Source organism: Cucurbita pepo, chromosome LG11 (genome assembly GCF_002806865.2).
Source record: "Cucurbita pepo subsp. pepo cultivar mu-cu-16 chromosome LG11, ASM280686v2, whole genome shotgun sequence".
In the NCBI taxonomy this organism is placed as follows: domain Eukaryota; kingdom Viridiplantae; phylum Streptophyta; class Magnoliopsida; order Cucurbitales; family Cucurbitaceae; genus Cucurbita; species Cucurbita pepo.
The window spans coordinates 9751167-9764639 of NC_036648.1; the positions used below are offsets into that span (position 1 = coordinate 9751167).

Consider the following 13473-nt stretch of genomic DNA (forward strand, 5'->3'; position numbering starts at 1 on the left):
CTGTCAAACATTTAATTATTTCTTTCTTTGTTTCATTATTATTAGAATATATTATGAATTGTGTCTCGAAACTCCAATTTCGAGGTCCTTTCTGGGTTCCCATTACTAATTTCGGTGTACACTAATAAAGATCCTCCAAAACAGGAGTTAGCAAATGACAACTAATTTTGGTGCTGACCAATTTGTGGAGCCAAGCAACCCAAGGGAATTTCACCATTGAAACGCAATTCAATTCATAAATAGTAAAAAGACAGTTCTAAGATTCTTAATCACTATGTTAACACAACAATAAAGGCAAACTTTTTAGTTCAATTTCTAAATACTTGATTCCTAGTTGCGTTGCGTTTCTACCGTGTGTCCGTGTGTCCATTTAGAATTTGATTCCACAACGCAAAGTTTAGGTATTCTCTTATTTGTTTCTAAGACAAAAGACAATACTCACATACCACTACGTATCTCTCTCTAGGAAGATTCATACAAAACACCCAACAGAAAATTGCTTCAACCCAAATATGTCAACAGTAAAGTTTACCGAAAAAAAAAATATTTTGTTAGCATGGTTAGTAACTATCCTGCTAGTAAAAAAATCTGCTAGTAAAAAAAGATGTTAAATTATGAATTAAGAAATATCTCAATCTTCTGCCGATATTGACTAACAAGAATACATACATAAATAAATAAATAAATAAATATTATATATTGCATAATCTCAATCTGCCATTATTCATTTATAATTTAAGCCTTTTTAAGGCTGAAAGTCGACTTCAGTCAAATATATATATATATATATATATATATATATAATTTGGGTTTAAGAAAGTTGGGAAGTGAAGGAATTGATAATTATTTGGAGAAGAATGAGGAGATTTAGGAAAAAGGGGAAATGGGATTGGGTTGTTTTCAGTGACTTTGGGGATACGATATAAACAAACAAAGGGCTTTCGCTTTCTGTGGGTGTGCTCTTCATTTTTATTTTTGGGATTTTATCTTTAGTATGGCCGTTCGTAGGTCCTACTTATTCAAATCTTAGCAATTTTTAATCAATAATGTCATTTTCTTTTCTGTTCTATAGATCAAAAATCATATAATTCTTAATAATTAGTTTTGGTTTTCAATTTTTTTAAAAAAAAGATAGACTCAAATGTTTATAGATAGAAGTTAAACATGGTAAACTTAGAAACAAGGAAAAAAAAAAAAACCCAATTTTTGAAACAATGGATGCATAACCTTTTGCTTGCTTCAACATCTAGTAAAAATACATAATACCTTCACGACCCATCTTCTCTACACTTCTTCTTTCCTCCCTCTCTCACGTCCCTACACCCTAAAGAGATGGAGGATAAGTGGACACTTGCTACCCAAAAAACATGAAAAACGAAAGGGGGTGACAATTAATAGAAAAAACGTGACCGGGTAGGATTTTGCTGGGCTAGTTCGAGAGAAAGAGAAAGAGTTCAAGAGAAAAAGAGCTAGAATTTTTCTTGAATTTTGTGTACGTGCGCCCAACGAGCGCAAGAAAAAAGGAAGAAGCACGAGCACGAAGGGAGAAAGAAGCACAAGAGACTAGAGAGGGAGATGTTGAGGATTGTTGGAAGAGGAGTCCCACATCGGCTAATTAAGGGGTTGATCATATGTTTATAAGTAAGGAATATATCTCCATTGATACGAAGCTTTTTAGGGAAATCAAAAGCAAAACCATAAGAGCTTATGCACAAAGTGAACAATATCATACCATTTTTTATCCTCTTCCGATTAATGTTTTTTTAATAAAATCAGGGGTGGAAAAACACATGAAGGATAATATTGCAGGAGATAAAGAAAGAAAGAAAGAAAGAAAGAAAGAAAGAAGGAAAGAAAGAAAGAAAGAAAGAAAGAAAGAAAGAAAGAAAGATGATTCTCACCTTTGGGTATAATGCAGGGGAGAAACTTGAAGTGGCCATCCATCGTCAGATTGTGGAATCATAATCACATCCAAACGAGAAAGTCTCATTCCCAGAAGCTTTACAGGTTCCTCTTCCATAGTGTACTTCACTTCTATGCACACATTTTCAGCCATTACAAAATCTGAAGTAACCCAACAAAGAACAGAAATGAAAATCAAAGAAACAGAAAGGAAAGAAGCCAACCCAAATGGGCAAGAGAAGAGGAGACAAAGGTTATTGAAATCATTGGCCTTTATAGATTGAAAGATGAGCAGCAGAGCAAGAACAGCAGTGGAGGCCATAGCCCTCCAACGATCACATATCAGAGAAATGGCCATGTTCCTTTTTTCTTTTTTCCGGTTCCATTAGTTGTGGTTTTTCTCCTGATATAATCTTATCGGAGTTCAAAAGAGAATAAAATCCAACATTCATTAAAAATTTTGGCTCATTTTCCTCTTAATTAACCAACTTGAACTAATCCGGAGGGAAATAGAAAAGATATAACTTTTCAATTATTTTTCAAGTTTAAAATGGCATGTCATCCCTTACAATAATAAAAAAAAGTACTTCATATTGAAAAAATTGTTTTTCATAGCTCTGTGTTTTCATCAAAAAAAGATGTTGTAATCAATTAATGAAAGTACTCAATACTACATTGAAAAAAATCTATATGGGTACTACACATTAATTAAATGCCATTCCATCATCTTTTTTAAAATCAAGTGGAGTTCACTGTTATCCAAAAAAGAATTATAAAGTCAAAAGTGTAGTATGAACAACGTGATTATCATACCTAGAAAGTTTTTATTGATTAAAAATAAGAATCCTGCATTGATTGATTATTATTTGTTTTATTAAACAAAAGAAAAAAGAGAGAGAAAAAAAACATCACCTAATTTGTTTAGTGTCCAAGATGCAAGAGGAAAGGAAGGTTTAATGCCTCTGCAGGAATCCTTTTGAATGCACATACTCCATTCTCTTAATCTTCAAGAGGAAAAGGAAAACCTATAAGACAAGAAACTACAACTCAAGCATGAAAGAGCTCTCAAAACATTTAATAATAGCAGAGACTGACATGGACATGGAATATGGTAAACCACTACAAGTGATGCTTACTCTTCCACATTCGATCACCCAACATTATGCATCAGTTAACCTTGTCATCTGTCACTTGCATCAAAAAACATCACCTTCATGTACAAACAAAATATTGTAAATATTCAAAATAAATACAAGTTTTCACACGACTAAACCTAAGAAGTGAAATGGTAACCATTTTCACCCTTAAATATCTTTTAATAGGAGGACTACTTCGTGATTGAAGAAGATTTGAGAGCTAACCATGGTCAGAAATTTAGTTCATATGAACATAAACAAAAAACCTTGTCGGACCAAGGCCATAAGGAATATGTGGTTCTAATGGATTTTTTTCTTTAACAAAATTCATGGTACCAAGATGTACCATGATTTCCTCATATTTTTCAAAGAAAAGTTTCCTGTCGGAAGCTATCAGAGATGAAGCTTGGAGAAAAAGCTCCGCTGAACAGAAGCAATCCATATTATAAATTGTTAGGAATCACGAACTTCTATACTAATATGATATTGTCCATTTTGAGCATAAGCTCTCATGCATTACTTTTAGTCTTCCCAAAAGGCCTCATAGCAACGAAGATGTATTTCTTACTCCTTAATTAGCCGATATGGGACTCCTCTTCCAACAATCCTCCCCTCAAAGTATACCATAGAGCCTCCCATGAGGCCTATGGAACCCTCGAATTGCCTCCTCTTAATTGAGGTTCGACTCCTCTGGAGCCCTCGAACAAAGTACACCCTTTGTTCAACACTTAAGTCACTTTTGACAACACCTTTGAGGCTCACAATTTCTTTGTTCGACATTTGAGGATTTTATTAACATGACTAAGTTAAGGACATGATTCTGATACCATGTTAGAAATCACAAACCTCCACTATAGTATAATATTGTCCACTTTGAGCATAAGCTCTCATGGCTTTACCTTTGATTTTCCCAAAAGACCTCATACCAATGGAGATATATTCATTACTTATAAATCCATGATCAACTCCTTAATTAGCCGAGATGGAACTCCTCTTCCAACAATCCTCGACATAAATCCCAAATAAGACCCTTCATCCGTGATTAGTCACTAACAACATTCTATCATTAAATAAGGCCTTTGCCTTTTAACGGTTTACCACAAGGGAGAAAATAGATAGTGTTCTTCAATGAGCAGAGCAGTCATCATAATATCAACATGCCAGAGAGAATTAAGGTCGAATCGCATTTATAGTAACTGAAATATTCCAATTTTGGTAACTGCATTCCATAAGAAAATTATTATTGTTCTAATACGATTGGCCCCAAACAGTTAATGTGTTGGTTAACTTTCAAAATTATGGGGGATACTTGTAGAAATATCACTTGAATGTACTCATACGGCTAAAACTAAAAGTTAAAAACAGTACAACATTCTCAATGTTGAATTATTAAACGAGGATTTTAATACGATCTAAAATGATCAGAGAGCTAAATGTAAGGAAAATTTGTATTAATTCACTAACATCTTCACTAAACAGGTCAAGCACAAAACAGACTACAGACATAACAAGCAATAAACATCGAGAGATGACGGACCAGTGAGAACAGCAATACAAGAAAAATAAGATGCGGCAAGGTAAACCAGTTATAATAATTGGTGGCTGCATCAGGCTATCTTTTTTGTTAATCCAAATTCGACTATGTAAACTATGCAACAAAGTTCAGAATGCTAAACACAACCAAGAAAGAAAAAGGCTGGCAAGAAAATCTTGAAGTAATTGATTAACACTGAAAACAAATAGTTTATTATATATTTTCTAAGGGAAAAAAAGCTCATCACCGGATTTTCTTTTTGCCCAAGATGCGAAGAAAGGAAGGTTTTATGCCTCTATGCAGAAATCCTGTTGAATGCACTTACTCAAGTCTTCTGATCTTCAAGAGAAAAAGGGAAACAATTGAGACAAGAAACAAGAAGTCAGCCATGGAAGAGGTCTAAAAACATTTAATATGATATANAAAAAGGGAAACAATTGAGACAAGAAACAACAAGTCAGCCATGGAAGAGGTCTAAAAACATTTAATATGATATACCATCGTAACTAATGCTTAGACATTGGAACATGATCTATCCAAATCCTTCAGCCCCCGTCTATGTTAACACCTTGAGAAGAAACAAAGTACAAAAGTTACAAACAAAGTGCGTAACTGAACCAGAAACTTGCCATAGAAGTTTTCGGTTTCCACCAACAGAATGCAGTGCACTGCATCCTAGAGAGACTTGTTCAAGATGAGCACGCCAACAAAAATAGGGCCAAGCTAAAACTATCTCTACAAGCATCCCACCAATTGAGTTGAAAGACACTAATGAAACTAAATAAAATCATTTTAATGACAGAAATTTTCTCAAATATTTTGATTTGTGTGCAACAACAAATATGGTATATATGTAAATGAAAGGAGCCATTAACGTTATACAACAAACCACTAAGAAGAAGAAACTTTATATTGATACATTTGTTTATCTTTTCGAGAAAAAAGAAAAATCATCCCCTAATTTTGCTTTATGTCCATGATGCATGAGGAAAGTATCAGGTTATCAGTTGTTGCGGCCTTCAAGATAACAGTGAAATTGAATGAGAAGAAACTACTAATCACGAATGTCTATCTTGCTCACCCTGTTAGAAGATATATTCAGCAGAGTTATCGACTATGTCTACAAGATATCTTTTACCCATGTCCAGGCATTGGATGTAATTGCGAACAAAATTTGGTCCATGAGCAAGGATGAAATAACATTCGCATGAATACAACAGCCAGAAATTAAGTCCACTATTTGCATGAGGCCTAAAGGATGAGTAAGTTCATTTATCATGCCAAATACTACATAATAGTCAAATATCTAGATTGTAAGAAAATATCTTGGTGCTGATCAAACCCAAGAATTATACGGAGATTTTATCACTCGGGGGAAAACGTAAGTTTAATACAAAACGTAAAAGCAGTAGTCTAAGATGAAAAAGATGGATTCAGGCGAACCTTCAACCACAGAACGATCGCCTCCAAAAAGTCGATAGCGATCATCATCATTTGGGCCTCAATTGGGCTTACTGTTAACTATATTACATCGGCCATCAAGTATAGTTCATACTCTAGTGATCTTCAACAGAAAATAGACAGAATATATTATCATACACAAACATGACAGCAATAGATCAGGAAGACTATTAGAGAATGGACGTCGGAAACTCACTCGAGCATATTCTGAAGACGGCTTGAGGAAGAGACTCTGGATGGGAGAAGACGCGGGAGACGCAACCGAGCGCACAGATCTTCGCTCGACGAACCGACTCTGCTTAGAACTTAGAAGAAGAGGCCGGAAGGAAATTTGCGACCTCCTTTGTCGAAGATTGTAGCACAACTAAACTGTAGATCCAAATGTAACAAGAACTTCATTAAACATCAAAAACCAGCTAAAATCGCATTGTTTATCAAACATAGTGGTAAGTTTCATGGCTTCAGTTCGCCAAAATAAGAGCATTTGGTGGTTTTTTCTAGCACTATTTGTGTATTGAAGAGTGTGTAAAATTGAACTGGCAGGAACAAAAGCAAACTTAATTATAACAAATTTATTCGTATTAGGGTGTAAACAGTTGAATTCTTTTTGGGGTAGAAGTAATATTTGGAATGTTGTATTGAGATTTTAGGGGGCCTTGGAAGAGTGTCCATGCGTTACTTTAAAAGTAACGGACAGGATTAGCGGGTGATTGATTTTAGAAGCAGAGAATCGGAAACCCTAGCACGTCCCCGTCGCCCAAATTCTCTGATACTCATTTCACTTTTGGGGATAAAATGCTATCACTTGCACTCCGTACGATCTCCACGCTTCCTTCCAGTTCTAGGCATCTCCGCCTCCGCCCAAACCATCGCCCCTCCTTCAGGCCCTTCTCCGTCAACATGTCTACACACACTCCGCCAATCGAACACGTCGTCCTCTTCAAGGTTAAAGATGGCGTCGATTCCTCTAAGGTAAACGACATGCTCACTGGCCTCAATTCCTTAACCTCCCTTGAACAAGTCCTCCATCTCACCGCCGCCCCCGTCCTCCGCAACTGCTCCTCCGCCTCCAACTTCACTCACCTCCTTCATAGCCGCTACCCTTCCAAGGAGGATCTCTCCAGCTACTCCGCCCACTCCGCCCACGTGGACGTTGTCAAGCAATTTGTTCTTCCTATCTGCGATGACATCATGGCCGTCGATTGGGTCGCCGATGCTTTGCAAGGCCCCGTCGCCGCACCTCCTGGCTCTGCCCTTAGAATCACCTTCCTCAAACTCAAGGAGAATCTGGCGGAGGAAGTTAAGAACGAGATCTTGGAGGTCATCGCAGGTCTGAGGGAGAAATTGGGGCCCAATGTCCAGTTGACGGTGGGCGAGAACTTTTCCCCGGGCAGAGCCAAGGGGTATTCGATCGCTTCGATTGCCATTTTCCCGGGGCCGAAGGAGTTGGAAGCGGCGTCTTCAGACCCAGAAATGGTTGAATTGCATAAAGAGAAGGTCAGGGAGCATTTGGAGAGTGTGATTGTGGTGGATTACGTGGTTCCGCCGGCGCAAACCGCGAGTCTCTAATCCCATCCATCTATGATTGTCGCTACAAACAAATTTCTGATGAACGATGTTATGTGTTGAAATTGAATAAAAGCGTCCACCGTGATGTATGAAATTGTAGCATTCCGATGATTTTGAGTTTCTTCTCTGTTTGTTGCTCGCCGCCTTGGCGTCCATTTTAACATTTTCAAGCGCATACAATTTCAGTCAAATTTATCCTCCATTATTCGAATAAGAGGAACAAGTTTAAACATCATAAGAGTTCTGATCTCAAGCTGAAAAATAAAAAAAAGAAGCAATTTTTATTCTAGTTTCTGGCTGATTGAACTGCTTGCACAGTAGCGATTAGCTGGGCCATCACATTGGCATACTGAACCGCTGTGTGTTGAGAAGTATAGTAATCCGACAGTCCATATTCTGCAAAGTTGGGTTCTATGTGCATGAAACGACCAGGTAGGGAGCTTTTTGACATGGCTTCTTGCCATACCTCGAAAAACTCCTCCATCACCTGTTTTGATTTCTCCATTGAAGAAATTGGCAGATACTCAATCTGCAATATACAGGTTTAAACATAGGAATAGTGAACGGTCTCAAAGTGTTCAAAATGTTTCATTGGAAGAGCAACAAACAGCAGCCAAAAAGTATAACATGTGCACATTTTGACATACAGATTCTACTTGAATACGAGTCCTGCTTTCCAAATTCAACAGTCCTTCCAATATCATGTTCATCGTAATAGATTCGAAACAAATTACGGGATTGAATTGAGATTTGCTAGAGAAGTGTCAAGGTTCCAACTTCAGCATGAAAGCAAGCCATCTCAGAGACGTTTCAAATAAAGAACATGGCAAAATGTTTTTGAGACAAGAAAGCCATACATTTGAAATCGGCATTTTACTTTGCTTTATTTGTTTCAGGATGAGCACCACATTCGGGAATTGAGCCCAAGCAAAGGCTACATATTATAATCAAGCATCCAGGTGAACTGGAAGACACTTTCTAAACTTGATAAACTCTTTGGGAGGAATTTACTCAGAAAGCGTGAAGATCACAATAACGAACTTGCATAACTATGCCTACGTAGGCTTTTGCAAAGATATCCTTATCAGATCTCACTACTTCTCAACATAAGATCCTTCACTACAGAGCCTACTAATTAGTTATTTGATGCCTTTTCCTTCTACTTCATTGTTCTTGAGTTAAGAACAATGTTGAGGATTGTTGGGGGAGGAGTCCCACGTCGACTAATTAAGGGGTTGATCATGGGTTTATAAGGAACTACATTTTCATTGGTACAAGACATTTTGGAGAAACCAAAAGCAAAGCCACGAGAGCTTATGCTCAAACTAGACAATATTATACCATTGTGGAGAGTTGTGGTTCCTAACATGGTATCAGGGCATGTCAATAGAATCCTCAAATGTCGAACAAAGAAGTTGTGAGTCTCGAAGATGTAGTCAAAAGTTACTCAAGTGTCGAACAAATGGTGAAATTTGTTCGAGGGCTCCAGAGAAGGAGTCGAGCCTCAATTAAGGGAAGGTTGTTTGAGGGCTCTATAGACCTTAGGGGAGGCTCTATGATGTACTTTGCTCGAGGGGAGGATTAAGGAAATACATCTCCATTGGTATGAGGCCTTTTGGAGAAACTAAAGGCAAAGCCATGAGAGTTTACGCTCAAAGTGGACAATACCATACCATTCTGAGAAGTCGTGGTTCCTAACAAACAAACCACAGAGGCCAACAGCTCATAGGAAAAGAAACTGCTCGCTCAGATACAAAAACAAGACATTAAAAAAAAAAACCCAACAAGAAGAACGTGCAATAACATATGAGCAGAGTTGACATGAAAAGATGCAATGAGCCTTACCTCCATGACAATTCCTCTCAAATTCTCGGAATTGTTGGGAACAACTTTTCCCACTCTTAGTTGGAAATCCCCTAATTGGTACTGAAACCCCTACAAAACCAACAAGGCAAACTGTATGTAACCAAAGATTTATCCATCTCACACGACTATAAACAAAAGGGCAGAAGAACAGAGAGAAGATAGCTACAAAAATCAACTCCAAATTTGAATTTCTGGACATGGGGAAATGAAGAATGCATCAGAACTAGAAAAGCCTGGGTGGCCCAACCTCGAAATTGAGAGCAACGCGCAATTTGTAAGACTGCAGCTTCTCCATTATAGCCTGAATCGTAAAATCAGCTTCTAACACGATCCGTTGGCCACGAATTATGAGATAGTACTTGTTTGGTTGCTCCGGCACAGAAATTCCAAGAAAGTCGCGCGGGAACTCGCCCGCTGCTATGTTCGTATCTGTTGTTGACAGATTTAAGATTCATTTAGGTAATCAAATCCCGAAAAACGTCTCTACAAAAAGAATGCGATCACCTCTTAAGATGGGTTTGTAGAATGTAAGAGTAGCTTTCCACTTGCCCCCTTTAACGCCATGGATACTCTCAACACACTGCGAAACCTCGTTGAGTATCTGACTGTTAACAGTGCTGCCGGCATTCGGTTGCCAATGCAAAACCCTAATCAAAGGACAACGAAGAAAGTAGATCAATAAACAAATCCACAGGAAATAACGAGCACTTTTTTGATGGGGGTTTCTGGGGTTTTACCATTTTAGCGGCATACTTCCACCCGTACAAAGCCGCAGCAAAACAACGGAGATGAGGCGGNGGGGGTTTCTGGGGTTTTACCATTTTAGCGGCATACTTCCACTCGTACAAAGCCGCACCAAAACAACGGAGATGAGGCTGTTCGGAGCAGATTAAGCACAATTTGCAACTTTCACAGAAAGCCCAATTGAAAGAATAAATACCCCTGCCAGCCCAAACTTGAGTCTGCGCCCGTTGCCATGCCCTTCGGGGATCCATACAATTCTACTGGATCTCAAAAAGAACAATAAACAAATAAATAAAAACATTTGTTCCCNAATTGAAAGAATAAATACCCCTGCCAGCCCAAACTTGAGTCTTTGCCCGTTGCCATGCCCTTCGGGGATCCATACAATTCTACTGGATCTCAAAAAGAACAATAAACAAATAAATAAAAACATTTGTTCTCTGTTTAATGGACAGTGGAGGTGACAACGGTGGAACCTCTCTTCCAATATCTGAAGGGCCACCACTTTGACCATATGCTTTTACACTATTGCTTAGTCAAGTCTTTTCTTGTTAAATACCTTCAGAATTTAGGTCTTTAAACCATGTAGAGCTTCAAATAGTGGTTCTAAAAAATGGCAATCAAATCAATGTGGTTAAAGACAGCTTTTTTTCTTCCAAGTTTTCACAAATAAGAGAAATAGAGACAATCCTCTATTTCCCTTCTTGTTTTACTCCCACGACAAGCTACCAATTTGGCTCCATTTTAGCATGAAACTACAAGTAAACTGAAAAGGGTCACAAGCAAAATGAATCAAAACAGTTGCCTTGAGAGAAAGGAAGAGAAGAAAGCCTTTCTAAATGCTGAAAAAGTAGAAGAGAAAGGGGTGAGAGAGAGAGAAAGCAGGAATCAAGGTGGTCCGTTGGGGGCCCTCTCCCATTATTATTATTACAAGACAACAGACATAGAAGGTTGAGCCAAGCCCAGAAGACAGATGGCCAGGACGCTTACCTTAGCATTCTATCAGACCTCTCTGACACATCATTCATCATCTAACTATTTATGCATTGAAGTGGATGGGGCACACCGCATTCAAACACACTCTTTGGATCCTTTTTATGGAACTAACCACTGTTCTCTTCAACTTCAACTTGAACAAACATACAAACAAATCCACTTACCCTTCAACCCCATGCATACACTACCCTTTCATTTCTTTCACTTTACATTTTTGGACATTAGTCGTCAAAGAAAATCAATCAAACAAACAAACAAAACTTATTTGTAATGCATTTTGGTAACAGCTGGGTCATGGATCCCAAATACAAACCAAAAGTCTTTCCTTGTTTCTCACTAAATGCACAATGGAATCAGATAAAAAAGGTCATCAGTTTTCATTATGCTTATTGGAACTGAAAATGGAGGAGAAGTCATGCTGCGACGAGTTAAGAATAGACATTGAAAGCCGAGTTTCAGAAACTGCGCCAGTATTGGATGACTTATCATCCAAATCAACCCACGACTCCCTGTCTTTAGGAGACCATTCACCAAAGAAGTGATGCATAGTCTTCTCCGGTNCGCCAGTATTGGATGACTTATCATCCAAATCAACCCACGACTCCCTGTCTTCAGGAGACCATTCACCAAAGAAGTGATGCATAGTCTTCTCCGGTTTCTCCCTGTCCATCTTACTCTGCATCTCATTATATTTTCCCACCGCGTAGTAATGCTCGTCTTGCTTCACTTGCTTAGGGGAACCGCCAAAGCTCTGCAGCTGCAAGTAAGAAGAGTAGTCACCTTGTAAAGCTGAGCAGTTCTTGTGTCTGGGGGATGAGGAAGAACAACTCATTGTCAGAGGAGTTAGCTGCCAGGGATCTTCCATAGACGAAGCGGAGAAGCCTCTCATGTTCCCAGAATGTTCTTCCGATAGAAATGGATGCTTATCAACATCTTCCTTCCCCGCATAAACGTACCTATTTCTTCTTCTCGGTTACAAGAAGGTAAAATCATCAGTCAAGTCTCAAAACAAACAATCTCGGAAACAGAAAGAAGTGTTTTTGTGCATACCTGTAATCTGCAGGAGGGTCCAGAAGTAAGGATGGGTTGGAGTTGTGCTGCAAATGGGCAGAACCAGGGGGCCTAGAGAAGGAGCCATGTTGATAGAGAAAAGGGTGAGGAGGANCAAACAATCTCGGAAACAGAAAGAAGTGTTTTTGTGCAAACCTGTAATCTGCAGGAGGGTCCAGAAGTAAGGATGGGTTGGAGTTGTGCTGCAAATGGGCAGAACCAGGGGGCCTAGAGAAGGAGCCATGTTGATAGAGAAAAGGGTGAGGAGGAGGAGTATTGAAACAAGAATGGGTATGGATTTCAGAGGGAAATGAGTTGGTGCTGAGTGAAGCGGTGGAGTTGTGGGTGATGGAGGAGATGGGTGGGGTAGATGGATTAGAGGTTAGAGCAGTTATTGTTGTTGTTGGTTTCAAAACTTCCACAGGCTTTCTTGAACGGTTTTTGCCTCTGTGCATATGTCTCTCACAGTATTTAGAATCTGGATATGCCTCTTTGGAGCATCTCCATTTTTTGCCGTCTGTTCTTCTGCACCTTCCAGGCTCTGGGTCGATTTTCCTCCCCGAACCCATCTGCACGAAGTTCCATCCAACTGCACACACACAATATAAACCCAAAACTTGGGCATCATAATGAATGATACGGGTCAAAACAGAAAAATAGGAAGTGTTACCGTCTGGATATTGGTGGGGAAAGAGCCTGGAAATGAAAGGAGTGTCCAAAGAGGATCTCTTCATGGCGTAGAGCAGATCAGGAGGGACAGGGATGCCGGAGACCATGTACTTGAAGATGAGGGCTTGGTGTTCTAGCTCTTGCCATTGAGCTGCAGTGAATGGGAGCCTGTTTCGTGCGCTCATATCTTGAGTTTTTCTTCAGTGAAGAAGAAGGAGAAATGTTGAAGGGCCAGGGAGGAGTGGAATAGGTATATTTATTTGAGGGACCATTGGGGGGTGCAGAATCTTGTGTGAATGTTTAAAACTAATGGTTCTGATTATAATGCCGGATGCTCACTCCNAAGGAGAAATGTTGAAGGGCCAGGGGGAGTGGAATAGGTATATTTATTTGAGGGACCATTGGGGGGGTGCAGAATCTTGTGTGAATGTTTAAAACTAATGGTTCTGATTATAATGCCGGATGCTCACTCCTCAGTCCTCTGTTTCTTTCTCTCTCTGCTCATAATATTATGACTGCAACGCTCTGCAGCTTCCGGTTCTGCCT

General features: G+C 39.0%; 4 protein-coding genes across 10 annotated transcripts in view; 1 reads left to right on the forward strand and 3 right to left on the reverse strand.

Annotated features, from left to right (window-relative positions):
• Positions 1-6576, reverse strand: part of LOC111805882 (protein ELF4-LIKE 3-like) — a 9042-nt gene extending 2466 nt beyond the window's left edge. The window contains exons 1-7 of one of the 3 annotated variants that reach the window (XM_023691165.1): positions 6230-6507; positions 6016-6136; positions 5071-5140; positions 4820-4911; positions 3039-3112; positions 2815-2906; positions 1902-2064 (exon numbers count right to left, since the gene is read on the reverse strand). Coding sequence is in view for 2 of the 3 variants with exons in the window: in XM_023691163.1 (XP_023546931.1) it covers positions 1902-2064; positions 2815-2906; positions 2998-3005 (263 nt within the window). In the remaining variant the exon portion in view is untranslated. Of the gene's footprint in view, positions 1-1901; positions 2065-2814; positions 2907-2997; positions 3554-4819; positions 4912-5070; positions 5141-6015; positions 6137-6229 lie in introns of those variants that run through there. The other 2 variants (XM_023691163.1, XM_023691164.1) reach the window with 2 other exon arrangements.
• A 148-nt stretch (positions 6577-6724) lies between these two features.
• Positions 6725-7725, forward strand: LOC111805879 (stress-response A/B barrel domain-containing protein UP3-like). The gene has a single exon (XM_023691156.1). It carries the CDS (start codon positions 6829-6831, stop codon positions 7600-7602), a length of 774 nt encoding a protein of 257 aa, XP_023546924.1. The 5' UTR covers positions 6725-6828; the 3' UTR covers positions 7603-7725.
• Positions 7726-7785: 60 nt separating this feature from the next.
• Positions 7786-10443, reverse strand: LOC111805881 (mediator of RNA polymerase II transcription subunit 20a-like). Of its 2 annotated transcripts, none has more exons than XM_023691161.1 (5): positions 10287-10443; positions 9973-10115; positions 9716-9897; positions 9448-9537; positions 7786-8131 (listed from the first exon to the last, which is right to left on the reverse strand). In XM_023691161.1, the coding sequence occupies exons 1-5, from the start codon at positions 10298-10300 to the stop codon at positions 7889-7891; spliced, it is 672 nt and encodes a 223-aa protein (XP_023546929.1). In that variant the 5' UTR covers positions 10301-10443; the 3' UTR covers positions 7786-7888. The 2 variants fall into 2 exon arrangements, with proteins under 2 accessions (XP_023546929.1, XP_023546930.1); XM_023691162.1 differs by lacking the exon at positions 10287-10443 and adding an exon at positions 10206-10259.
• Positions 10444-11122: 679 nt separating this feature from the next.
• Positions 11123-13259, reverse strand: LOC111805878 (growth-regulating factor 1-like). Of its 4 annotated transcripts, XM_023691155.1 has the most exons (5): positions 12929-13259; positions 12526-12847; positions 12259-12372; positions 11836-12173; positions 11123-11739 (listed from the first exon to the last, which is right to left on the reverse strand). In XM_023691155.1, the coding sequence occupies exons 1-5, from the start codon at positions 13110-13112 to the stop codon at positions 11579-11581; spliced, it is 1119 nt and encodes a 372-aa protein (XP_023546923.1). In that variant the 5' UTR covers positions 13113-13259; the 3' UTR covers positions 11123-11578. The 4 variants fall into 4 exon arrangements, with proteins under 4 accessions (XP_023546923.1, XP_023546920.1, XP_023546922.1 ...); XM_023691152.1 differs by having other exon boundaries at positions 12526-13259; XM_023691154.1 differs by having other exon boundaries at positions 12259-12322; positions 12479-13259.
• Positions 13260-13473: the final 214 nt, after the last annotated feature.